Here is a 26,291-nt window from a genome sequence, read left to right as displayed (position 1 = left end):
ATCAGGTGATCACTAGGGGTTCAGAGTGGCTCTACCTAGGGTAAGCTCCTAGGTCTCTTTATATGTGGCTCGGTTTTAGAGTAAGGGTACCCGAACCAGCAGATTCTTCAGTCCTAACCCATTATAGGCTTATATAGATTGAGTTCGGTTCAGGGGGATACCTTTCCCTATGACCATGCAGAGATGAAAATCTCACGAAATCATAGGTACGGATGTATCCCAGAAGTAATCCACTAGCCCATGCGGAGGTGAAAACCTCACGAAAGCATAGTTTCTTACTCCCACTTAGAAGATGTGACCACAACGGTCATGCAATGAAATGCAGTATTATTTTACGAGATCCGAATCATAACAACCATACAACAAATGCATTTGAAAGACACATGATTTTTAAAATAAGTTTTCGGTATTTTACATAAGGACAGCAGACAATCGATTTTATGGCTTGACTCTCAAGTCCCCAGTGGAGTCACCAAGCTGTCGAAACCATCTTTTAAAATTTTAATTTTAACGAAAAATAGGGGAATCCACTGTTTGAAAATAAAACGCCACCGATCCTTTTGTTTTGATGTGATCGGATCACCTAAGAATTTGGTTACTTTAATAAAATATTTTTGATTTATTAAAACAACAATTTTGGTTTACGAACTTTTAAGAAAACGGGTTCGGGAGTCGATTACGCATGAGGAAGGATCAGCACCCTTACTACGCCCAAAATTGGTACCAAATCGATTAAATGCTGTCCTTATGTAAAATGTTTTTGAAATATGGTTCTTGTTAATAACATTTGAATAACCCGAGTTGGTTGCCAAAAATCTTCTTGTTTCGACGTCCGAAAGTTTATAATTTGAAATTAACAAAAGGATGCCCAACTATTTGGTCCAACGAAAACCGAAACCCAGCACAGTAGGGCACGATTCCTCGAATTTCCGAACATCGAACATTGCCTCACCTTAGAAAATACGAGTGAAATTGAGAAGAGATATTCGATTATTTTGAACAAACGGGAAATTGTAACCTAGCACGATAGGGTACTATTCCCCGAATTGCCAAGTAACGAATACCGCCTTCGTTTTAAGGGGTTTTTAGAAAACGTGAGTGAAATTTCAAAGGAATCTTCGATTGTTTTGAAAAAACGAGAAATCACAACCCAACACGTTAGGGCACGATTCCCGAATTATCAAACACCGAGTATTGTATTCGTTTTGGAAGGTTTTTAATAAATACGAGTGAAAACCTAAAGGAATATTCGATTGTTTTAAACAAATGAGAAATCACAACTCAGCACGATAGGGCATGATTCTCGAATTATCAAACACCAAGTATTGCCTTCGTTTTAAGGAATTTTTAGTAGTTGTGAAACTAGCTTAAAACGCATTAATTTGATTTGAAATAAGACGAAATTAATCATAAAATTTGGATTTTATAAAACCACATTTCGAAAATCAAGCGGAAAGCGATGATATTGGGTAATAAGTGTACGCATAAAACACGACAATGGAAGGGTGGGGGGATACAATTTATTTCACCAATTAACAAACATTTACAATTAAGTACAATTAACTTGGAAATATAGCTGAATCTCAATCATGCATGGAGAATAATTAACATGGCAATATAAAATAATGAACAAATAAATAATGCAACGATAACATGCATGGGTGAACAACGATTGATACGATAATACATAAGAAGGCAAATTAATAATGTGCAACCAATAGACATGAAATAACATAAAAACAATTACCATTTAATGTACCAAACAAAATAAAACTAATATGATCCAAAACAATGAAAAATGATAAATCGATGAACGAATACTACATGCTTGAATTTGAAATAATTTACATGGATAAAAATATTATATAAATAATTATTAATATAAAAAGATTTTGAATCGAATAACATGCAAGATAATACATCTATCTTAAGTTGACAATATTCATACAAAATAAAAGAAAACTTAAATAATATACAAAACATGAAAGGTTCTTAAATAACAAAAGAATTTATAATAAAGTATGTTCTTGTGTAATGAACTATAAAATTTTTTTAAAATATATATGTATATATATATATATATATTTATCGAAATATTGATTTAAAAGGAAATGTACAATGAAATAGATTTAAAGGAAAATACATAAAACAATAGAAGATCAACAATGCATGTAAAAACACAATATTCAACCATTCAAAACTGATAATATAAGAAACATTTACGTATATATAAGTATGAAAACAGATTTATAACAAAACAATATAAACAATATACAAAACAACATGGAAACAATTTGAAAACTCTTTAATATGAAAATTACAAATGAGAACATATGAAGGGTTTGAAATGATTTGCATATATAAAAATAAAACTAATAAATAATATTACAATAAACATTGTGAAAGAAGAGATTTGGAACAAATGACATGCAAAAATATTTTAAAAAACATATCTATTTAATAGTGATGATATACATACAATAATGAAAAGACAATGTAAACAATATAATGAAGATATAATAAAAATAAAGAAATGACAACATATTTAATGAATGACAAATTAATATAGAGTATAACAATACATATATATGAAATAATCTTAAATAACAAGAAAGTAATAAAACATATTTTTCAAAGAATAAACTAGATACTAAATAAATTTGAAGGAAATACAAATAACTGATTTAAAAGAAGTTATATGTAAAATAACATGAAACTAATAATCATACAAAAGAAAACTAATTTTGTCATAAATCATATATGTATTAATATAAGTTAAATATAAATTAAATATTATACAAAATTTTGACAACAACATGATATACAAAGTAATTTTAAGATAATAGTTTTATAAAAAAAGAGTGAATTGTCAAAGTAATTTAAAATGTATATAAAAATAAAATAAGTGCTAAACTAATTAAAAGATAATGAACTACACAAATTAAAAGGACTCAATTAAAATGAAAAATAAACTAAAAGGATATTTAATAAATAAAATACACTGCTGAAATTAAAGGAAAGACTAAATTGAAATCAAAATGGAACTAAAAGTATAAAGTTTAAATATTAAAATCGCATAAGGATTCCAATAGAATGCGCGCACAAAAGGAAGGACTGATATTGAAAATTCCCCATTCGAGGCACAGAGGCGCGGATCCGGGTCTTGGGACGGGTTGACGTACGGAGCTCCAACATCTAAACGACGCCGTTTTTGGGGCCACTGAATCAGGCCCATAACGACGCCGTATTCAGACCTTTAAAAGACCTTAAATTTGGCTATTCAACCATTTCAAAACCCTAGCCCCCATTTTGTTTTTTTTAGCCGACCTTTAGCCAAATCATTTGGCCCTCACCCCTATCGTCCCCAACCACAGGCGTATTCGCCTTTTGAAGACGATTTTCGGCTTCAAGATTCCTCCTCCACCTTCGACTTTGACGAGGCAAGGAAGAACCAACGGTAGATTTGCGAGGTAAGGTTTTGTTTCACTCTTTTCTTTTCTTTTTATTGTTTTAGATGCGAAAAATGAAAAAAATAAAGTCGAAAGGAATAGATCAAGAGAAAAAACGCAACAAATCCGGAGATTCAAAGAAAGGAAAATCACCTTCCTCTGTTTTTCTTGCTTTGTATTCAATATCTGTATGCGTAAATGTGCGTTCTTAACCTTTACAAAGACTAAAAGTTGGGCTTTTATAGCCGAAAGAAAAGAAAATTAAACCGAAAATATACAATATGTCTTTGTTTCTATTCGCTATTGTTTTTGTTTCCTTCTTGCAGGTACGGGTGCGCGTTCGTGTATGGGGGTCATGTTGGCGCTTGGCGTGAGGAGTACGGAGGCGAAGGCGTAGGGAGGTTGCTGTTGCGGCGCAGGAGAAAGAAAGGAAGCCTAGGGTTTCTAAAATTTCTGGGACATTTGGGCTCATTTCGGGTTTTGGGTCAGTCCTTGGGCCATGGGGTTTTAGTTATTGGGTCTAGGGAATGTATTGGGCCAAAGTCTGTAAATAGACATTTAATAGACTATATATTATTTTTTGTTTTGGGATTATTCTTTGATTGTTGGGCCCCAGCGGATTTGGCCCATTACAATGTTAATTTGAGTTAGGGATTAAATCATAAACTATGAAAAGTATTGTGCCCTAATGTAAATATTTAAACTTAAAATAACAAAATATAAGTACGAAAAAGTTAAGGGGCCAAAAGTTCAAATTACCATTTTAAGAAAATGGGTAGAAATTTAATAAATATTTTTTAATAAATTTGACATGGAGACATTGATATATAAAGAAATCGAAACATGGCCTAAATTGAATAAAGTGGAAAAATGTAAGGACTAAATTATAATTTTTCTAAATTGTGGGTGAAGAACCTAAGTGCAAACTCTCCATTATTAAATGATATTTTGAGATATAATCATGAAGTTAGAATACCCAAGTGATGAGGTGTGAAGAAAAAAGGGAAAATTTATGGAAATAAGGCTTACGATGGGAAAATTTATAGAAATAGGACTAAAAATGAAATAAAAGAAAAGTATAGATATTTCTAGACGGGAGAAAGGTGGGACCGATAGCAACTAGACAGTAAAAATAAAAAGAGAAAGAAAGGAAAGAAAGAAAGGGGGTGAAGAAAATAAAGAAAGAGAAAATCTTCCATGAATTTTCTTTTGAGTTCTACCTAAAAACCAAAGCCTATTTCATATCCTAGAGTGTTATGAGGTTGTCTTCTACCAAGAAAATCAATTAGTTGAAGATGTAAGTGAAGGAAAAACTTGGCAAAGTGAAGAGAAAGTGCAGGATGATGGGAGAAAAACAAAGAGATAGATGAAGAAAATCTTGGATTGAAGAGGAAGGTTGAGTTCAAGGGAAGAAAATAGGTAAGTGTCTCATTGAGCTCATCAAAGTTATCTTTAAATTGATGTTAAATGTCTCTATATGTTTAATAAATGGGGTATGGTCATGAATAATGAGTATAAATGATGAAATGAGAAGAAAATATTTAATCAAATCTTGGAAAAGCAAAGTGTTACATTAAACAATTTATGGACAACATCAGTGGTTCAACTTTGAAAATTCACTAAAAATTATAGAAATTGAATTAGAGGTTGAATCAGGTATAGAATTGGATCTTATTGATTCTAGTTTCACATAGAAGAAACAGTGTAACCAATGAAATTTTAGATTATGAGATATAACAATTTTTGTGAGACAATGTCAAAATAATTTCGGGGTCCCTTGTTCTAATTTTGAAAAATTATTATGAAATTTACAAAAAAAAATATTTAGGATATGTAATTTATATTAAAAAATAATAATTAGTATATTTTCAACAGAAACAAACGGTAACTTAATACGAGATGTGTACTGAAAGATAATAGATTTTTAGTGAAGAAGGGTCAGAGCTGCCTAGCAGTTGAATAGGGAAAGATTTGAAGAATAAAATGTATTAATAGGATTAAGTAAAAATTAACTTTTTATGGTAAAAATTTTATCGAGTCTAGTTTCAAAAATAAAAAGTGGATCTTAAATTCGAGTTCTGTAGGCCAAGATATAAATACTTTAGTGACTGCTACTCAAGTGGAGAGCGTTGCTAAAAATGTGTAGTTAATGAAATCATAATAAGCATTGCTTATAAGCATACTATATTCAAAATCAAAGGTTCATATATACATATGTACATAAATGATGTGGGGTGGAGAAGAGGAGGAAAATAATTGAAGAATTACAATATTAAGAAATTGCTACAAAGGATGGATTTACTAATACATAAAGGAAGTGCAAATGTTTTATTGAAATATTAAGTAAGTGATAGATATAAAATAAATTAATGAGGCCCTAATTGACCAATTGATTGGTAAATGTTAATAATAATAATAATAATGACATGTACAGAGGATAAACTATTGCTAGGTTAAATCCTTTAAAGAACTTATTTGTAAAATGTTGATAATTGTGTTAATTTTATAAATTTGAAACTAATGGCATGTTCAAAAGAATTCAAATAATTGAATTTAACCAGGATTACTACGACTCTCAAATGTGACATTCCTATATTCGACTTGGTACTTGGGTCGCGTATAGGAGTGTTACATTAAGAGCAGAGAGAAACAAATTATAAATTATCTTCCTCTCGGCTACTTACGCAAAATACCTCTGGTAAATATTTTGTATAAATTATGTTATTTATTTATTTGACTTTTTTTTTTCTTTTTCCTAATATGTTGTTTAATATATTATTACAGTCTTCTGGTTTTTGATTAAATTATGGTCAATAAAAAGGTCGAATCTTTTTCAAGAAAAGGGTGTAGAAAGAAATAATGATCAATCAGTTTATCAACCTTCTGTTATTAGTGGAGAAAAATCAAACACCGGATCTTCCCAAACTCCTAAACAAGATATCAGGTCTTCTCCATCCCAAGCTCTTGAACACGATATCAAGTCTTCCCAAGCTCCTGAATGAGATATCTTATCTTCTCAATCCCAAGATCCTAAGTGAGATATCGAGTCTTCCCAAGCTCCTGAACTAGATATCGGGTCTTCTCAAGTTTTTGAACGTCCTCGTAAGGTACCAGGAGTAAAAAAAAAAAAAAAGAAGGAGTTTGATGCTTCTTCTTTTTTATAGTGTAATTTGAGACTTCAAAAATCTATTTGGGATTACCTTCAAATCAACAGGACGAAGTCCGTCGACCTTACATTAAGTTTGGGCCATATCAACCGATTCCTCCAAGTGAGACTCCAACATCTTCTCAGTATATTGACAAGAATGGACGTAAATTTCTTCCATCTTGGTACAAGTTATTGCCGAATTGGCTCGAGTTTTCACCAAGTAAGAATGCCACATATTGCCTTCTTTGTTTTCTCTTTAACAAGCCATTTGGATGTCATGGAAATACTTTTACAAGCTAATGATTTCAATCATGGAAGAAGGTCAATGAAGGATCTAAATGTCCTTTTGTTACTCATGTGGGTAAGGATGCAAATTCTTTACATAAGAATGCAATGAAAATTTAACTAGATCTTCAGAATTCCTTGCAAAATATTGAGAGGATTATTGAGAAACAAAATTCTGAACAAGTTGCAAGAAATTCGCTACAACTCAAGGTGTCAATAGATGCTATCAAGTGGCTTGTATTTCAATGTTGTGCCTTTAAGGAACGCAATGAAGCACAAGATTCAAGAAATTGAGGTAACTTTCTTGAACTAATAAAACTCTAGGCTTCTTATAATAAAGATTTTGGACAATTATGTTAGAAAATGCCCCTCAAAATGCATAGTATGTCAGTCTGATTGTCCAGAAAGACATTCTTTCTATTTTGGTGAGTAAAATCCATGGATTCATTTGGGAAGAGATTAGAGATTCAAAGTTTTGCATTATAGTGAATGACGCTCATGATGAGACAAAAAAAGAACAAATGGAAATTGTATTGCGATCTGTTGATAAAGAAGGTTTTATACATGAATAATTCTTTTATTTGAATCATGTGAAGGACATCACATCGTTAGCTTTGGAGAAGGCAATATGTGAAGTTCTTTTACTTCACTTCCTTAATGCGGATGATATTTGTGGTCAATGATATGATGGTGCAAGCAATATGCGTGGCGAATGGAACGACTTGCAAGCGTTATTTGCTAAAAAGTGTCGGTTTGCATACTATGTTCACTACCTTGTTCATCGTCTCCAATTAACTCTAGTAGCTGCATCTAAGTAAGTTATTCTTATTTGTCAATTTTTTTCATACTTGACTGGTATAGTCAATTTGGTTTCTTCTTCAAGCAAGCGACATGATCAATTAAAAGACATTAAGGCATCTCATATTGCGAAGTTGATTGATAGTGGTAAACTTGAAACTGGTAAAGGAAAAAATCGTGTCGGTACTTTCCAATGTCCAGGCAGTACTCGATGGAGATCTCATTTAACTTCTCTTAATAGCTTGATGAGGATGTTCGATTCCATCTGTGTTGTATTATAAGATATGATCAAGTCCAACAACCTTACTCAAAGAAGCAAAACTGATGGAATATATGATGCAATGACATCCGTTGAATTTTTTTTCATCTTGTATCTCATGATTAAGATGCTTGGAATCACTAATGATCTCTGTCAAGCATTGCATTATAAATCACAGGATATATTAAATGTGATGCAATTGGTATCATCAACTAAAATGCTTCTCCAATAATTCAAAAAACATGGGTGGGATCCTTTGTTTGAGAAAGTGAAGTTATTTTGTAAAGATAATGAGATAAAAGTGCCAAATTTAAGTGCTACATACAAAGTTGGTCGAGGTTGATCTCACATCCAGAGAGATAAGCTCACAATTGAGCATCACAATCGGTTTGATATATTCATTACTAGTATCGATTCATTGCTAACAAAAATGAATTCTCGCTTTAATGATAAAGTAGTGGAGTTACTTGTTCTTAGCTCTGCTTTGGATCCAGTTGATAATTACAAAGCTTTCTGGGAGGAAGATATCTATAGGCCTATGAATGATTTTTATCCAAGAGATTTTACGGAGCAAGAAAAGCTACACATGAAGATTCAATTGAAGCATTTTCAACTTGATGCTTATCAAAGCACGAAAAAGCTTCTATAGTTTCCAAGTTATGTCAAGTGCTAGATAAGACAAATAAGTCAAGTATTTATCCTCTTCTTGATAGATTTATTCGTCTTGTGCTAATTCTTTCTGTGTTTACTGTAACAACTAAATGAGCATTTTCATCCATGAAAATTATGAAGACAAGGCTTCGCAACAGAATGGAGAATGATTTTCTTTCAACTTACTTGGTGGCATACATTGAAAAAGAGATAACTCGAGAAGTTTCAACAAATTCTATCATTGATAAGTACGATCTTATGAAAAAGCGGAGGGTTTAATTTAAAATACCTAGTATTGAGAAATAAGACTAAGGTCAAGTTTTTTAAATTTAATTTTTTGAATCATAATGATATTTACAAAATTTTTAGTATGGTATTAGTTATTCCTTTTTGCATATTGGAAAGAAATATTTAATTTTATATAGTGTGATTTTTTTCTTTTCATTATCTTACAGTTAAATCGTTCATACTTTAAAAAAAATTAAATTGATTTGTTTGCAGTGGCGGAGCCAAGGGGGGAGGGCAGAGGCCCCGACTCCCTAAAATAATTTTTTTTTATTTAGGCCCTTTATAATTTATAAAATTTTAAAATAGTAATGGTAAAATTACACTTTGGCTCCCCAAAAAAATAATAACAATTTGATTAATCCTTTAAAAATTATAAAGATATAGACTATTAAAATGGTAAAGTTGCATTTTTATTATCGTAAAAATATACAATTTAATACTGGCCCCTCCAGACAAATTTTTTTGGCTCTACCGCTGTTTGTTTGACAAAAAAAAAATCCAGAAGAATCGACACTTTTTACATTAAAAAAAAATTGTTCGAATTTAGAAATTTTACTCTCGAAAAATCTTGGATCCGCCCCAAATTAAAGAAGAAAGAAAAATGAATTTAGTTAAGTGATTAATTCTTCTCGTATTGTATACCCATTGAAAGATAAACAAATTTTAAAATTACTTCGTACTAAAATCAAATTTTCAACTTGCTATGAAAAGAGTTATTTTTAATTGATTGTTGAAAAACGTGAGTAGGTAAGATCTGTCATTAAGGTTTGATTTGGGGAAGAGAAATGGATAGGAATGAAATTTATTATTGTTTAGTTGAGAAAATAAATAGAATTTATGTTAATTATATTTTTGGTCAGGCTTTAGTTGGTAGATGAACCATTAATGTCGAGAGGATTCACTCGGTTCCATTTGGAATTGGAGTCCCTCCGTGTTTGTTTTATTTTCTATTCAGCCACTCCATGTTTGTAATAAATTGTATCCCGTTGACCCCCAGAGGATCTGGGTTTTTTTAACTCAATTCTAATCATGCTTGATTTAGTTTTTTTGCTACTTGTTAATATAGAACATTTTAAGATATTAGATGTGTAAATAAATACATATTATGAATATTAAAGTGGTTAACTAATGTCCTTTTTTAAAAGAAGAAGTTGATATGTTTTAGATTTTTAGGTTTGCTGAAGAAGTTATTAAGTTGAAGGAAAATATTACTATAGACATGCATTATCAGTAAAAATGTGTTCAAATACAAATTTAGGGAAATTTATCAGGAAAATACATCTTTCTCCTTCACTCCACCCCATGGCCGTGGGTCATTTTTAGAGATTAACAACTTACCAAATTCATGAATTTGAAGAAGACGAAGATGCTCTCCGTTCTGTTTATTTTCACTTCTCCTAAATCCAAACCTTCCTCCTTTTTTTCGTTTGTTAATCTGAGATTTTTTCTTTTTAATTTTTTCTTTTCTAAAGATCAATAGACGCCCTTCCCCCACCACCGCCAATAACCACTTCAGACTATGTTCAGTATTCTTCGGCACCTCATTCGAAAGAAAAATCTTTGCAGCTCCAGTTCACACCACCATCATCAGCTCATGAAGGAAATGAACAACGACGCTGTCCCCCTTCCTCCTCCTCCCACCACAATACGGTCAATCTTAAGAGTCCAATGAACCCCACAAACAAAAAGGCCACTGAAAAAAGCCATCAATAATGGCAAACTGGACAAGTTAATTGATCTCTTCAACTTGGCGGAAGCAGAAAGTGATGCTAAGACTAGGAAAAAAGTGCAAGCTTTGAAGGGTTTGAAGTTGAAGCGCTTAGTTAATGAATGTATATTTGTATTACCCTTTAATTACGTGGAAAATACATAGGAAAAATGTAATTACGTGGCATCCCGGTCATCTTTCTATTTAAGAGAAAACAAGGTAGTGATTAAATTGATAAAAGTGACCAAGATAATAACTAAAATATTTTAAAATTAAAATAAGACGTGAATCGGTCAAGTGATGTAAAAAATATATAGCAAACCGTATACTACTAGTCATTAGTCAACTCCTGAACCAAACTTATACATGCAAATCAACCCATCAAAATCTTAGTTAGATTTTTGGCTCGAATCCGGAGAAGGAGAAGGATTAACAAAGCTCTGAGGAACTTAGAAGATGATGGATCAGGGGATCGAAGTTAAGTCAAGAACAGATGATTTGGATTATCAGGTCCATGGTAGAAGAGAATTTCGGCGACGCAGCAACAGAATGGAAGGAGGGAAAGATATGTCTTTAGGGTTTTCTTGTATTGTTTTTCAAAAGTTATTTTTAGGAAGCTTGTGTTTTTCTACCCATAGAAGGTAGAGGCCTACTTTTAGTCTTTTAGGAAGCTTGTGTTTTTCTACCCATAGAAGGTAGGGGCCTGCTTTTAGTCTTAGGAAATGGAAAACCGAGGCTTTGCCCACGGTTTTCTGTTGTTTTGTCTTTCAATTGGTAGGATAGGTGGTTTTTGTGCTTTTTAGCATTATTGTTAAGCATTGGCCTGCAATGCAACATTGGACCTCCAGCAGCTCTAGAAGAATGCCAGCATTGAAGCCGAACCAGAAACAGCCTTAGCATTTTGTTTCTTTTGGTCAAATGTAACTTGCTTTAGTTGGTTTGTAACTTGTAATCAAAGTTAGTAAGATGGCTGATCATATCAGCTTACTTTTGTATGTGGTTTAAATTTGCATTTGTTAAGTATTAGTGGGAGTAGTTAAGTTATTAGGTAAATGTCCATTGACTTTGTAATTCATATAAGTTACCATTTTCTCAATGAAAGATGATGAATTTTTCAGTCATTTTCTTGAGCTCAAGTTCTCTTAGTTTCATTTTTCTTTTGTTTTAGCTCCTTCAGCTTGTTTTGAATGCATTGTTGCCGCCATTGTTCCAACAAATGGTAATCAGAGCCTGTTATCTTTGAAGGCCTTCATTATTGGTTGTTTTTTTTTTTAGAGACTAAGCTTGAGAAGAAAGAAAATAAAGTTGTTGAACTTGTTGCATCAAGATGAGCTTCACACCACCTCCACCTCCAGTGTTTGCTAGTGAAAACTACCACATTTGGGTAGTCAAAATGAAAACATATCTTCAAGCACAAGACTTGTGGAGTGTAGCTGAAAATGATATCAAACCACTTCCATTGAGGGCTAATCCCACAATTGCTTAAATGAGGCAGCATGCTGAGGAGAGTACAAAGAAGTACAAAGCCTTGGCTTGTTTACAGAGTGGAGTGTCTGATGTAATCTTCACTAGAATTATGGCCTGCAGCACACCTAAGGAAGCATGGGAAAGGCTGAGGGAGGAGTTCATGGGGTCAGATAAGACAAGGCAGCAACAAGTGATTAACTTGAAGAGAGATTTTGAGAACCTAAAAATAAAAGAATCTAAAACTATCAAGCAATACTCAGACAGGATTATGGCCACTGTCAATAGTATAAGGCTACTTGGTGAAGATTTCAATGAGAGTACGGTTGTTGAAAAGGTTATCACCACTCTCCTTGAGAGATTTGAGTCCAAAATCTCATCACTTGAGGACTCAAGGGATTTAACAACCATTTCTTTGTCTGAATTGGTGAACTCCCTTTATGCATTGGAACAGAGAAGGGCCAACAGACAATAAGAACATTCTGAAGGAGCCTTCCAAGAAAAAGCCAAAGAGAGCTCCAATTCAAGTCAAAAAAGAAGGAAATATTGGCTCGATAAGAAGGAAAGACCAAGGAGAGATGTAGACAAGAGGAGGTATCCACAATATGCCCACTACAAGAAGACTACACATTTGGAGAAATATTGTTGGTACAGACCAAACATTCAGTGTATAGCTGTAAGAAATTTGGCCATATAAAGAAAGTGTGCAAGAAAAAAGGGAAGGCACCAGCTCAGCAGCAAATTCAAGCTCAGGCTGCTGATGACCTTCAAGCTCAAGAGGAGCATGCCTTTACTGCTTCCTGTTCTGCAACTTTAAACAAGGCCAGATGCAATTGGCTTGTGGAAAGTGGCTGCACGCACCATATGGCAGCTGATAAGAAGCTATTTAAGGACCTCGATAGGACCTTTGTTTCTAAGATTAGAATTGGCAATGGAAATATGATTGAAGCCAAAGGTAGAGGCAATGTGGTGATCAACATTGGCTCAGGTAACAAAGTTATTTCAGATGTGCTCTTTTTACCTGACATTAATTAGAATTTATTAAGTGTTGGTCAATTGGCTGAAAAATGGTACTCATTTATTTTTGAAAATGGTACTTGCATTGTTAGAGACACATGTGGCCAGAAATTGGTCTCAGTAGCTATGGCTGATAAGAGTTTCATGCTTAACATGAATCAACTTGAAAAAAAGGCTTACACTAGCCTTGTAGATAATGCTTACCTATTGCACAAAAGGTTAGGCCATGTTAACTTTAGATCAATTGATCTGTTACATAAGTTGAATTTAGTGGAAGACATGTCTAAACTTGAAGCTAAAGATACTATTTGTGAAGTTTGCCAGCTTGGTAAGCAGGCTAGATTGCCTTTTCCAGCTAACATGGCATAGAGGGCTCGAGAAAAGCTTGAGCTGGTTCATTCTGATGTTTGTGGACCAATGAAGTCCCCTTCTTTGAATGACAGCAAGTACTTTGTGCTGTTCATAGATGATCTAACCAGATTTTGATGGGTCTACTTCTTGAAACAGAAGTCTGAAGTGTTTAATGCCTTTAGCAAATTCAAGGCACTAGTAGAAAATCAGTCAGGTTGCAAGATCAAGGCCCTGAGAACTGACAATGGGACTGAATACTTGTCTGAGAGGTTTCAAAGATTTTGTAAGCAGGCAGGGATCCACCATCAGTTAACCACTGTTTATACTCCATAACAAAATGGAGTTAGTGAAAGGAAGAACAGAACAGTGATGGATATGGCCAGATGCTTGCTATTACAAATCAAGCTATCAAGTAATTTTTGGGCTGAAGCAGTTAATACTTCAGTATATCTCCTCAACAAGCTACCAACTCATGCTGTTAAGGATAAGACCCCCTTTGAAGCCTGGCATGGATTCAAGCCATCTGTCTCACACCTTAAAGTATTTGGTTGTGTCTGTTATGTCCATATCCCAGTTGAGAAGAGAACCAAGCTAGATCAAAGGGCTCTTCCAGGAATTTTTGTTGGTTATAGCAGTACTAAGAAGGGTTACAGTGTGTTTGTTCCTTCAACAAAGAAAATTGTGGTGAGCAGGGACATCAGATTCGATGAAGAAAAGGTTTAGAGCTGGAATGGTGAAGATGCAAGTCTAATTAAAGAAGATCAGCTAGACTGCACTGTTGAACCTGCTAAAGAAAGGCCAAGCAATGAAGATGTTGATGATGCTCCTGTAAGAGGTACCAGAACTATTGCTAACATCTACCAAAGATGTGATGTTGCAATAGTGGAACCTTTAGATTTTGAGGAAGTTGCCAAGGACAAACATTAGAAGAAGACTATAGAAGTTGAACTAGACATGATCCACAAGAATGACACCTGGGAGTTAGTGAACAGACCAGATTACAAAAAGGTTATAGGTGTCAAGTGGGTATTTAGAGCCAAGTATAATGCAGATGGCTCATTGAACAAACATAAAGTAAGACTTGTAGTGAAAGGTTACAGCCAGCAATATGGGATCAATGTTGTGGAAACCTTTGCACCAGTGGCAAGGCTTGATACTATCAAGCTACTGTTTGCCTTAACTGCTCAAAAATAATGGAAGGTTCATCAGCTGGATGTCAAGTCAGCTTTTTTCAATGGCTTTCTAAAGGAAGAAATTTTCATTGAACAGCCTGATGGATTCAAGGTTCCAAGAGAAGAGGATAAAGTGTATAGGCTAAAGAAGGCCTTATACGGCCTTAAACAGGCACCAAGAGCCTGGTATGACAGGATTGACACCTACCTGTCTAGGCTCGGGTTTGAAAAAAGAGTTAGTGAAGCCACACTTTATGTGAAGAGGTCAGAAAGTGAGACATTGTTGATTGTATCACTCTATGTTGATGATTTGTTGGTGACTGGAAGCAAGAATGAACTAATTAATGAATTTAAAGTTCAAATGAAAAAAGTGTTTGAAATGACAGACTTGGAAATCATGACATACTTCCTCGGTATGGAGGTAAAACAACTTAATCAAGGCATCTTTATCAGTCAACATGTCTTTGCTTCAAAGATTCTCAAAAAATTATGCATGACCAACTGTAAATCATTTAGCACACCAGTGGCACAAGGGGAGAAGTTGTCTAGTAATGAAAATGAAGAAAGGGTTGATGAAAAGGGATATTGAAGCTTAGTTGGTTCCTTGCGCTACTTAACAACAACTAGGCCTAATATCATGTTTGGTGTTAGTCTCTTGTCAAGGTTTATGCACTACTATAATGTGACTCACTTCAAAGCAGCTAAAAGAATTCTCAGATACATTAAGGGAACCTTGAGCTATGGAGTCATGTTTAGGAAGGAAAAAAAGCTTAAGCTAACTGGATACTCAGATAGTGATTAAGCTTGCTCTCTCGATGACATGAAGAGCACCTCTGGCTACTTCTTTACTCTTGGCTCGGGAGTTTTTTGCTGGAGCTCAAAGAAGCAACAAACTGTTGCTCAATCCACAGCTGAAGCAGAGTACATTGCAGCTACAGCAGCAGTGAATCAAGCCATTTGGCTTAGAAAATTGCTATGTGATTTAAATGAAGAACAACTTAAACCTACTGAAATCAAGGTTGACAACCAATCAGCAGTGGCAATAGCCAAGAATCCAGTTTTTCATGGCAAAACCAAGCATTTTAAGATTAAGTTTCATTTTGTTCGAGAGGCTGAACAATCCAAAGAAGTTAATCTCATTCATTGCAACTCACAAGATCAATTGGCTGATATTTTGACTAAGCTACTTGGTACAACAAGATTTGAAGCCTTAAGGGAGATGATTGGTGTTTGTTGCATACAGTCCAAGGAGGAGTGCTAAGCATTGTTCTGCAATGCAACATTGGACCAGCAACAGCTCCAGAAGAATACCAGCATTGAAGCCGAACGAGAAACAACCTTTAGCATTTTGTTTCTTTTGTTCAAATGTAACTTGCTTTAGTTGGTTTGTAACTTGTAATCAAAGTTAGTAAGATTTTTTATGTAATGGATGTAATGGCTTATCATATTAGCTTACTTTTGTATGTGGTTTAAATTTGTATTTGTTAAGTATTAGTGAGAGTAGTTAAGTTATTAGGTAAATGTCCATTGACTTTGTAATTCATATAAGTTACCATTTTCTCAATGAAAGATGATGAATTTTTCGGTCATTTTCTTGGGCTCAAGTTCTCTTAGTTTCATTTTACTTTTGTTTTAGCTCCTTAAGCTTGTTTTGAATGCATTATTGCTGCCATTGTTCCAACAATTACGTCTTTTATTTAATTTTCCCTCTTACATCTTCCACAATTACTTGATATATAAGTAGGCAAAAGCACTTTCCAAGTTTGATAAAATTAACTAGGCAAAAAACCCTTTTTAAGTTTCAATCATTTAAGTGTCTCTGGAATTCTTTGATTCATGGAAATGGATGAACGGTTAAAGAGAGCAGCTGAAACAGGAAACCTCGATGCCTTGTATTCATTTATCCACCATGATGCCAATGTTTTCAAGCGTATAGATAAGATGGAGTTCGTGGATACGCCATTACACGTTGCTGCAGTTGCAGGCAATACCGGTTTTGCAATGGAGATGATGAACTGGAAGCCACCGTTTGCCAGGAAACTGAACCCGGATGGGTTTACTTTTCCCCCATTCATCTAGCCTTGCTTAATCAATAAACCCAAATGCTGATTGATTTTTTATCTGTTGATAAAGATCTTATTCGTGTTGAAGGAAAAGGAGGTTTCAGTGTTCTTCATCATGTTGCTTTGGATGAAAATTACATTCATCTTTTGTCTCGGGTTTTGAATACTTGTCCCGATTGTATCTTTGATTTGACTGTTAGGAGGCAAACTGCTTTGCATATTGCTGCAGAAAGCAATAACTTTGAAGCATTTAAAGCGATGTTGGAATGGATTCAAAGTGCTTTTGAAGACAATAAGTCTATGAGAAGTAAAATACTGAACTTTCAGGATAAGGATAGCAACACTGTACTGCACTTAGCTGCATCAATTAACCACCCCCAGGTATATACCTCATCCACTCCTTCCGTTTATTTTCCTTTTCATTTATCCTTTCGAAAAATTTTCATCCACCCCAGGTACATACCTCATAAACTACTTATTGATTGATTATTTAATTTTAATAACTAATAATAAATTAATTAGTTCATATTAATTAATAAAATTTATTAGATTTATGAACCTAGTAATTCATCATGAAAAAGAATATAAAATAAAATATACATAAAATTAATAATACATGCCCTTATTAAGAAAATAAGACGTGCAGGACCCAAAAGAAGGGTACCAAAAAATCCAACAGAAAGAAGCCCTCGTAACCCAAACCTCATTAAGAAACCCTTTTAGTCGAAACCCTTTCAAACCCCCTGGACACCAAAATAACCTACCACCAAGCCATAAAAGCCTCCTCCACCTCCCACCTCAAACCATATCATATCAAAATTGTACCAACCTATACACATGCCAATTAAAAGGCCCCACATCCAAAAAGAAATCCTTATAACTCAAAATCCTCACCCATCCAAACCCCACTGTTATTGACACCAAACTCAGAAACCCTCACCAGATATCAACAAAAGGAATAAGACTAAAAACCATTACCAGCCGCCAACAGAATGGACTATTTATACAAAAAAAAAGAAACAAACGTACAAAGCATCCCTATCTTCTAAATTTCTTTCTTCAATTTATATCATCTCTTCAATGAATCTTCTTCATTGAAAACAACTTTTACACCAAGCGTTTTGCCCAAATTCAATGTATCAATAGCCTCCAAAATTTTTTTTCTCCTATTTCTCATACTGAGTCAGTCAAAGACGCGTTGACTGTTCTACTGTTGATTAAAGAGTCCACCCGCTTTCCTCTTTTTTCTGATTCCCTTTCTTCTCTATTCTATTTATTTTCTTTTCACATCGTGGACCACACTAAGGTTTGTTGAATGTAAACAGTATGTAGGGTAATGCTCGAATGTGGGGGATTGTTTAAAACGCAATGTATTTTTGTGTATTATTTGTGGAATTTTAAATGAAGCAGATGATTAAACTGTTGATAGAATGTGGCGAAGTAGACAAGAACAAGATCAATGACCGTGGTTTTACAGCAATGGATGTGTTACAAAGACAAACTGTAGCAGACAACACGGAGAGTGTGAACATCCTAAGCAGTAATCCCCTTACGTTTCAAAAGTTGTCAAAGTTCAAATTACTGAGAGATGAGATAAAAGAGATGAGAGACAAAACAATGGGTGTATTACTCTTCGTATTCTCACTGGTTCTAACAATGACATACCAAGGAGTTCTCAGGCCTCCGGGCAGCATTTCCCAGGGCGATGCAACTGAATCAGCTAGTTCAAATCATCGTGAAGGGAAATCAGTGATGAAGGTGTCTAGTTTTCTTCTTTTCTACATTCCAAATGGGGCGGCTTTTATTATATCTTGGGTCATGACACAATTACGGTTGGAATCCGTAGCTAAAAGTATTATGTCTTTTTTGTCACCAATTTACCTTATGGTGTGTTTCTGCTCCGGGGTTGCTTTGTCAACTATAGCACCTTCAACTACTCTCGGTTTGGTCGTCTTTTGTACCACAGTCATCATTTATTACTCACTTCGGTTCATTTGGTCCGGTCATCACCATCGTTTCAGAAAAAATTAAAATGTAGGTGTCTATTTAGATTTATCTGGTATATCAACTCAATTTTAAGAGTGTATGATAAAGTTGTAACTCTTACCACAATTTGATATTTTGATAATTATAATAAAAAAATTGGTTATGTTATTTTAATAAATATTAATGGATTGAAACAAAAATCAATTTAAAAATAATTTATATCTTCATATTGTGTTGGTATTTTGTCACAATTCATCTTACTACTTTTACATGATTTGTCATTGCAATGCAATTTAGAGAGGAAACTATATTTTCTTATCGTGATTATGTTACTTTTTAACAGCAGTAACAAAGGCTATAACAGGAAGTGCTAAGAAACAAAACAGTTCCATCAATTTTAATTTAAAACAGTTTAATAATATTTTAATTTTTTCAATCTTAACATATTTTTCTATATTCTTACTTTCAAGTTTTTTTTAAATCATTTAATATTAAATTTAAAATAAATTATATTTTAATTAATATATAAATTAAAAATTTTAATATATAAGAAGGAACATTGAAAAGCAAAATATATATAAAGGAAAGAGGAAAACAACAATAGCAACAAAATTTTGTGTGCTTACATTTTCATTATTTTTCATGTATTTAAAATATTATAAATTTACTTTTTTTCAGAAGTGTAATTTATATTACATAAGATTTAATATTTTAATATTTTATCATTACTTTTTATATATTGATTTTAATATTTCCCAAACATTGAAAGGAAAAAAATCTACCGTTTTGATTTTTAATTTATGGTTCATAACGATGAATTTAACTTTTAATTTATGGAACCTACGTTACTTATCTCAGGGTGGTAGGGGTGTTTTTATACGTACTGTTTTGCAAGCAATCCCAACATTTGCAATGCAATATTTTTTATTTCCTTGCTCCCTTTGTTAGGCACTTGAAGGTATTATGAGTAGGTTCTGGTAGCAGAAATAAGCGAGTCGACGGGAAATTCATTGGTGTTCTTGGTCTGCGTTGAGTGCATCTAAATGTGATGGGTGTATGGGCTTTCGTGATTTGGCTCAGTTTAATATTGCACTCCTAGCTAAGTAGGGTTGGCGCTTATCAACAGATCCGGATTGTCTTATGAGTCAGGTTTTAAAAGAACGTTACTTTCCTACAATTGATTTTTTTAGAGCGAGCTTAGGGTCTCGGCCTTCTTATATCTGGCACAGTATCTAGTGCTCTCGGGGTTTGTTAGAAAAGGGTCTCTATTGGTGGGTGGGTAATGGTCGCTCTATCACTATCTGGAACAATGATTGGCTTCCAGGCATTGTCCCCAGTTGTATTGTACACTCATCTGTTACTACTACTATTACTTGGGTGAGTGATTTGATGTTACAGGGTTTGGCTCAGTGGAATCATACCTTGGTCCGTGAGTTGTTTTCGACTGTTGAGGCAGATCGCATTCTAAGCATTCTTCTCTCTCGTCAGCTGGTGATGATTTGATGGTCTGGAAAGGCGATCTGACAGGTTGTTACTCCGTCCGTAGTGGTTACAAGTTGCTTCATTGGCCAATTCAACAAATCCTTATCCCCTATAGTCCCTCTAACCCACTGAGTTCACGTGATTTGTTTACAACAATTTGGAAGGTTTGGGTCCCTCCTAAAGTACATATAACAATTTGGAGATTCCTTTGCAATTATGTACCCACATTACACAACCTTTACAATCGACAATTTTTCCCTAGATGCCTAAATATACCTTAGATGCCTATTCATGTGCTTTGAGATTGCCTTTTTGTCATTTTGAGTTTGGAATCGACTGCTCGTATGCTTGGCTGGTACCTACAATGATTCAGATCTTGTGAGTTGGCTGGGTTTTCTTTGTCAAGCACATACTTGGGACAAACTAGCACTTATCCTTACCACGATTTGGGCACTATGGTGGTCACGCAACATGTACTATCACGAGGGCCTTGTTTGGACGTCTATTGAGTCGGTCTCCTTTATTCAATCCTATATGGGTGGCCTATCGATGCTGGCCGTGCCAGGAACGGTTCCGGCAGTTTTGCGTACTGCACGCTGGCATCCTCCGACCGCACCTATAGTTAAGGCCAATTTCAATGTTGTATATAGAGGGGATCCCACTCTTCTTGTTCGGGGGTGGTGGTGCAAGATGCCCAACGCCATGTGCTTGGCGCTTGTACTAGGATGCATGGTCAGGTCTTGTCGGCTTTTGCTGCAGAAGCGTTGGCTCTCTTGTCGGTATTGGAATTCGCTCGGGACCTTGGTCTAGCTCAGGTTGTGTTTGAAGGGGACTATCTGCATGTGATTCGCAAACTCAATAGCACATAGGCTGACCGGTCAGAGATCCGAGCACTAATTACAGAGGGGAGGTTGCAATTAATTACCTTTTTTGCAGCGACTATAGTCTGCCATTGCTTCATAGAGCAGAATCGGGTTGCTCACCAACTCGCGGCGTTGGGATTTCGTTGGACATCAGACCGTTTCTGGGTTGAGGAGATTCTGTTTTCGGTGGAAGGCGCTGTGGTTGCAGACGGGAGGTCGAGCGCTCCTCTGCCTTAATCTCGCCGCATGCCTTGGGCTAGAACTGTCGCATCTCTCTACTTGTCCTTAATGTGTCTTTTTTTCTTTCCATTGTCGTGCTTACAAGCTCATCGAATTTGGCTTTGGGATTTTCGACTTCCATCAACTGCTTATGAGGCAGCCTTTCGAGTTTCTTTTTCTTTTGTCTTCTATTTTTTCTTTGGTATTTTTTTTTTTGTTTGTATTGGGACATACTACAATTTGTTGCTTTTGTCTTTGGACTTGGACCTCGCCCATGTGGGTTTATTTTTCTCTAATACCCTATGGAAGCCATTTTCAAAAAAAAATAAATAAATAAATAAATTAAAACTCATATTTTTTTAATTTAGGTTTTATATTTTTTAGTTAAATTTAATCTTCATTCATTTAAAAAAATTAATTTGACAATCAACCTTTTAAAAAGAGTCAAATTACTTTTTCAAACAAAGAATACTAATTAAAATATTAAAATTTTAAACATGATAATCCGTATGACAATCCACGTGTACTTCAGACTTATTTTTTATTTCTATAAAATTTCTGTATTTTTTAATTTTGAATATAAAAATTTAAATTATTTATTAACGGGTGTTATATAAGACAAATATTGTCATATCAATATAAGTATCGTGGACTACCATTTAAGTTGGCATGCCAATATTATTAAAAATTATTTTAGTCAACATGTTTATTTTAAAGAACAATTTGACTTCTTTTAAAAATTAATAATTAAAATTAACTCAAAAGAAATAATGATAAATTGTGTATCCATATAATTTCGATTATCTATTTAATTTATTGCATGTTTTGTAGAATTTATCATTTCATTATATATTGATATTTTCAAAATATCACTCTAATTTCCGAAGGATGATGTATTTATTATAGAACCTTCCACTAACGTAATCATGCGTGCAACACCACTAAATTATTTTCAACATATTTTGTTTCGTATAAATTACTTACAATCCTTTTTTTTTCCATAAAATTCTAAGAATCATTCTTTGCTTAAAAGTGGTGTGATAGTAAAATTTATATGGTACACTTGATAGTAAAATTTATATGAAAGTCACTGAAGGATTTAAAATTCCAGAAGGATATAGAGTTTCTCGGGAAAATCGCTCAATCAGATTAAAGAAAAGTTTATATAGATTAAAACAATCTGGACATATGTGCTACAATTGTCTTAGTGAATACTTGTCAAATGAAGGTTACAAAAATGATTCAATTTGTCCATGTGTCTTTAAAAAAAGGTTTGGATCAAATTTTGTGATAATTATAGTTTATGTTGATGATCTAAATATTATTGGAACTCCTGAAGCGTTTCAAAATACAATAAATTGTTTCAAGAAAGAATTTGAGATGAAAGATCTTAGAAAAACAAAGTTTTATCTTGGCTTACAAATTGAACATTTAAAAGATGAAACTCATGTTCATCAATCAACTTATACAGAAAAGATATTAAAGAAATTTTACATGGATAAAGCACAGTCATTGAGTACTTCGATGGTTGTAAGATCATTAGATGTGAATAAAGAACAATTTCGTACTTGCGAGAATGATGAAAAGTTTCATGGTCCTGAAGTACCATATATAAGAGCCATAGGGCCATTGATGTATCTTGCAAACAACACCTGACATGATATAGCTTTCATTGTAAACTTTTTAGCAAGATTTAGTTCTTCTCCAATACGTAAAAAGATTTAGTTCTTCTCCAATACGTAAACATTGGAATGAAATTAAACATATATTTAGATATCTTAGAGGGACTATTGATATGGAGTTATTTTATTCAAATGATTCAAAATATCTATTAGTCGGTTATACTAATGCTGGATACTTATCAAATCCATATAAACATCGATCTCAAACAGGATATTTATTTACATGTGGGGATATTGTCATATGATGCGTCGTTGAGAACACCAAAAACAACCTATCCCTATAAAATAACGAAACGAATAATATAAGGGAAGTAGGGTCAAATCCTCAGATGTAGCACCCCAAACCCGGCCCAGAAGTTATGACCGGATTCGGCATGCCACATCAAAATGTAAAAAAAAAAAAATTCCATTCTAAGTCCAGAAAATCGTACTTGATGTTCAAAAGATTAATTCATTAAGGGTTAAAGTGAAAGGAAGTCATGCACCGGTAGGAAACCTAAAAGAGGTGGTGAGTCCATCGGATCGCTATACCAAGCTCCTTCGGATCCAATCCTAGACATGCATACCGCCATTGCCACACCTTAACGTCATGGATATTTCTAGAAACCGATTTGATTAAGTCATTTTAGGAAAAGTGATTAATTTTGAAAATACTTTCATTACGGAAGTTTTGCTTGTTGTCGTGTTATTTTGAAATCAACTGTTGTTTTTGAAAACGCGCCCTAAAGCTATCCAATTTCAACAGTTAAAATAAATATTATCTATCTTAATAAAACATATAAAAACCATCAAAAATAAATAAGCGGCCTTATTACATTTAAAAGCCCAAAACCTCAAACGTAATTAAAAGGATGTCCAGTTCACCAGAAGAAAATCAAACTTTCAGAACGGGTGGCCACTCCGAATTCCCTCACAGCTCCAAGCCCACTATGGTTGGGGATTTCCTGCGTGGATGAAAATAAAAGGGTGAGTTTGGGGAAACTCAGTGTGTAAGGAAAACCCATTCAAAGTCCAAGTCAGCTCAAGCCTATTGGGCCTAAGCCCATTCAGTAACATGGTCTTGGGCGAGCTCTTTTCAGATTACAAAAAGCGGGCCTTAGCCCTTATTCAGATAATGGGAGGCCCATAGGCCCATTTCAAAATACATGCAACATCAAGAAACATATGCAAGCCCATTTGGGTAATAGTGGTACTGGGCGAGCCCTTTTCAGATTAAATAAACGGGCCTTAGCCCTTATTCAGATAAAGATGGCCCATAGGCCCATTTCAAAATACATGCAACATCAATAACATATGCAAGCCCATTTGGGAGACTACTCAACCCACCAACCACTACACTCCACCCGCATTCCAGCCATACACTCCATGTGGGGAATAGCTCAACCCACCCAAATTTAACACTCCACGATTCTTGCCTTTGTCGCTCGTTATCAATAATTGAGGCAAAGCCTCCAAGATCGTGGACAAGCCACTTCAATACTTCCTCCGTCAATATCCCAGTCCATGCATCAGATAATAACAACATGGCATGCAAGAAAATAACAACGATCAAACATGCATTTAGGTCAATTTAACCCTAAGGGTATTTGGTAATTTATCTCCTAGGGGTAAAGCGTAAATTTTTCACTTTTAAAGGTATTTCAGTAATTTATCTATTTTAGGGTTTTTCATGCATATTCTTACTTTTCACGTACTAACAAAATTACGTACTAAGGGTTCTTACTGAATTGGGCCCGTTGGCTATCATTCCAATTTTGGCCCATTAAGCCCAAAAATATTGAGGCACGAAATCATGCACTTTGCGGTCCAAACATTGTAACTTACCAAAACATTAATCGATTTACCTCACGAGCATTCGCACACTCGTAAATCTACAAAATACTGAGTTTTCGGCATTTCGACTTTTCGACTTTTGCCGATCTAGACTAAGAAAGAGGGTGTTAGTTACACACATTTGCGACGATATCTTGATGAGATCCACACACGAACCGCCTACAATTGGATTACTAACACGTTAATCTAACTATTCAAATACAAACTACGATTAATCCCTTACAATATTCGCCAACCACACCTACAGATCATAGTAAGCTTATAAGAAATCAATAAGCAACTCATTAACAAATTTTGTCAATGTTTACCACATAATCATAATTTCACTACAAGCTGTCTTCCTGAGCAACAGTCACTAAATCATTTATAACTGGAGCTACGAAACTCCAAATCAAGTACCGTTAATTTTCCTGAAAATAGACTCATATATCTTTTATCCATAAAATTTTCAGAATTTTTGGTATGGCCAATCAATACCAGATTTTTCTTAAAGTTTCCCATGTTTCACTGTTTGACTAATCTGACCACTCTTCAATACGAATCAAATTTCTCATTGTACAGAATTCAAAATATGTTCTTGTTTATTTCATTAGAAACTAGACTCAATAAGCTTTAATTACATAATTTATTCAGCTTCTAATTCATCTCCCACAATTTATGGTGATTTTCCAAAGTCACGTTACTGCTGCTGTCTCAAGCAGATTTATTACCAAATCACTCTTTCACACATACCTTGCATGCATGTTATTTAAACATGTATATCACCAATCAATCATCACATATCTATGATTTTACTTAAGTATAATCTCCATTTCATCATTTTAAAGCACAACATGTTAGCTGATTTTTCCTTTAACATCTAAGGCACATGCATGCTCATTTGTTTGGCTCAACTTCACCTATCTTCCATTTTTCATCAAAAGAACATGAAACAACAACCATTTCCTTCATTTTAATTCATGACTAAATGCTCACAACACAACTAAAAATCAAAATATACTTCAAGAGTTAAGGTAGAATCAAGAAGAACTCATGAACCTCAAGATAGAAGCAAGGTACCAAGAACTTACCTTCAATTTTCCTCCTCCTAATGACCAAATACTCAAGAGCTTTCTCCTCTTCTTTCTCTTCTCTAACTTTCAGCTATGATGAACAAAGATGGACAAAACTTTGTTCTTTTCACCCCTTTTTCTTTTAATAAAACTTCATATTTCATCCATTTAATTCTTTAATACAAAAGACATGAATTTCTTATCATGAAACATTTACCTAAACCATTATCATGAAACATTTACCTAACCCATTATCATGGAATATTTACCTAATCCATTATCATGGAACATTTACCTAACCCATTATCAATTTGTATCAATTTGTACCATAAATTATGGATATCAAGTACTCATATTGTCTACAACAACATGATGGCTAGCCACTTCATGTAAAATGGGAGGTTTGTCATGCAAATCCTCCTATTTTGCACTCCTATTTATTTGGCCACCTCAATTTAGCCTATAGCATTTTCAAACATTTTCACATAAGTCCTATTTCATAATTTCACTCCCTTTTCTTA

General features: G+C 34.2%; 2 protein-coding genes and 2 long non-coding RNA genes across 5 annotated transcripts; 2 read left to right on the top strand and 2 right to left on the bottom strand.

Annotated features, from left to right (window-relative positions):
- Positions 1–12,072: 12,072 nt before the first annotated feature.
- On the top strand, positions 12,073–13,751 carry LOC108451682 (uncharacterized). Its single transcript, XM_017749343.1, has 4 exons — positions 12,073–12,477; positions 12,705–13,038; positions 13,339–13,430; positions 13,575–13,751. The coding sequence occupies exons 1-4, from the start codon at positions 12,073–12,075 to the stop codon at positions 13,749–13,751; spliced, it is 1,008 nt and encodes a 335-aa protein (XP_017604832.1).
- Positions 13,752–16,692: 2,941 nt separating this feature from the next.
- Positions 16,693–20,142, top strand: LOC108451681 (ankyrin repeat-containing protein BDA1-like). Its single transcript, XM_017749341.1, has 3 exons — positions 16,693–17,034; positions 18,064–18,595; positions 19,895–20,142. Exons 1-3 carry the CDS (start codon positions 16,693–16,695, stop codon positions 20,140–20,142), a joined length of 1,122 nt encoding a protein of 373 aa, XP_017604830.1.
- Positions 20,143–20,263: 121 nt separating this feature from the next.
- On the bottom strand, positions 20,264–21,471 carry LOC128293204 (uncharacterized). Of its 2 annotated transcripts, XR_008283323.1 has the most exons (3): positions 21,047–21,471; positions 20,562–20,957; positions 20,264–20,480 (listed from the first exon to the last, which is right to left on the bottom strand). It is a non-coding gene; the product is annotated as an uncharacterized LOC128293204 (long non-coding RNA). The 2 variants fall into 2 exon arrangements; XR_008283322.1 differs by having other exon boundaries at positions 20,562–21,471.
- A 2,117-nt stretch (positions 21,472–23,588) lies between these two features.
- Positions 23,589–26,072, bottom strand: LOC128293241 (uncharacterized). The gene is made up of 2 exons (XR_008283388.1): positions 25,789–26,072; positions 23,589–23,829 (listed from the first exon to the last, which is right to left on the bottom strand). It is a non-coding gene; the product is annotated as an uncharacterized LOC128293241 (long non-coding RNA).
- Positions 26,073–26,291: the final 219 nt, after the last annotated feature.

This window comes from Gossypium arboreum, chromosome 5, assembly GCF_025698485.1.
Source record: "Gossypium arboreum isolate Shixiya-1 chromosome 5, ASM2569848v2, whole genome shotgun sequence".
Taxonomy (NCBI): domain Eukaryota; kingdom Viridiplantae; phylum Streptophyta; class Magnoliopsida; order Malvales; family Malvaceae; genus Gossypium; species Gossypium arboreum.
The sequence above is the reverse complement of the archived record's forward strand: the minus strand, read 5'-3'. Positions and strand labels throughout refer to the sequence as shown.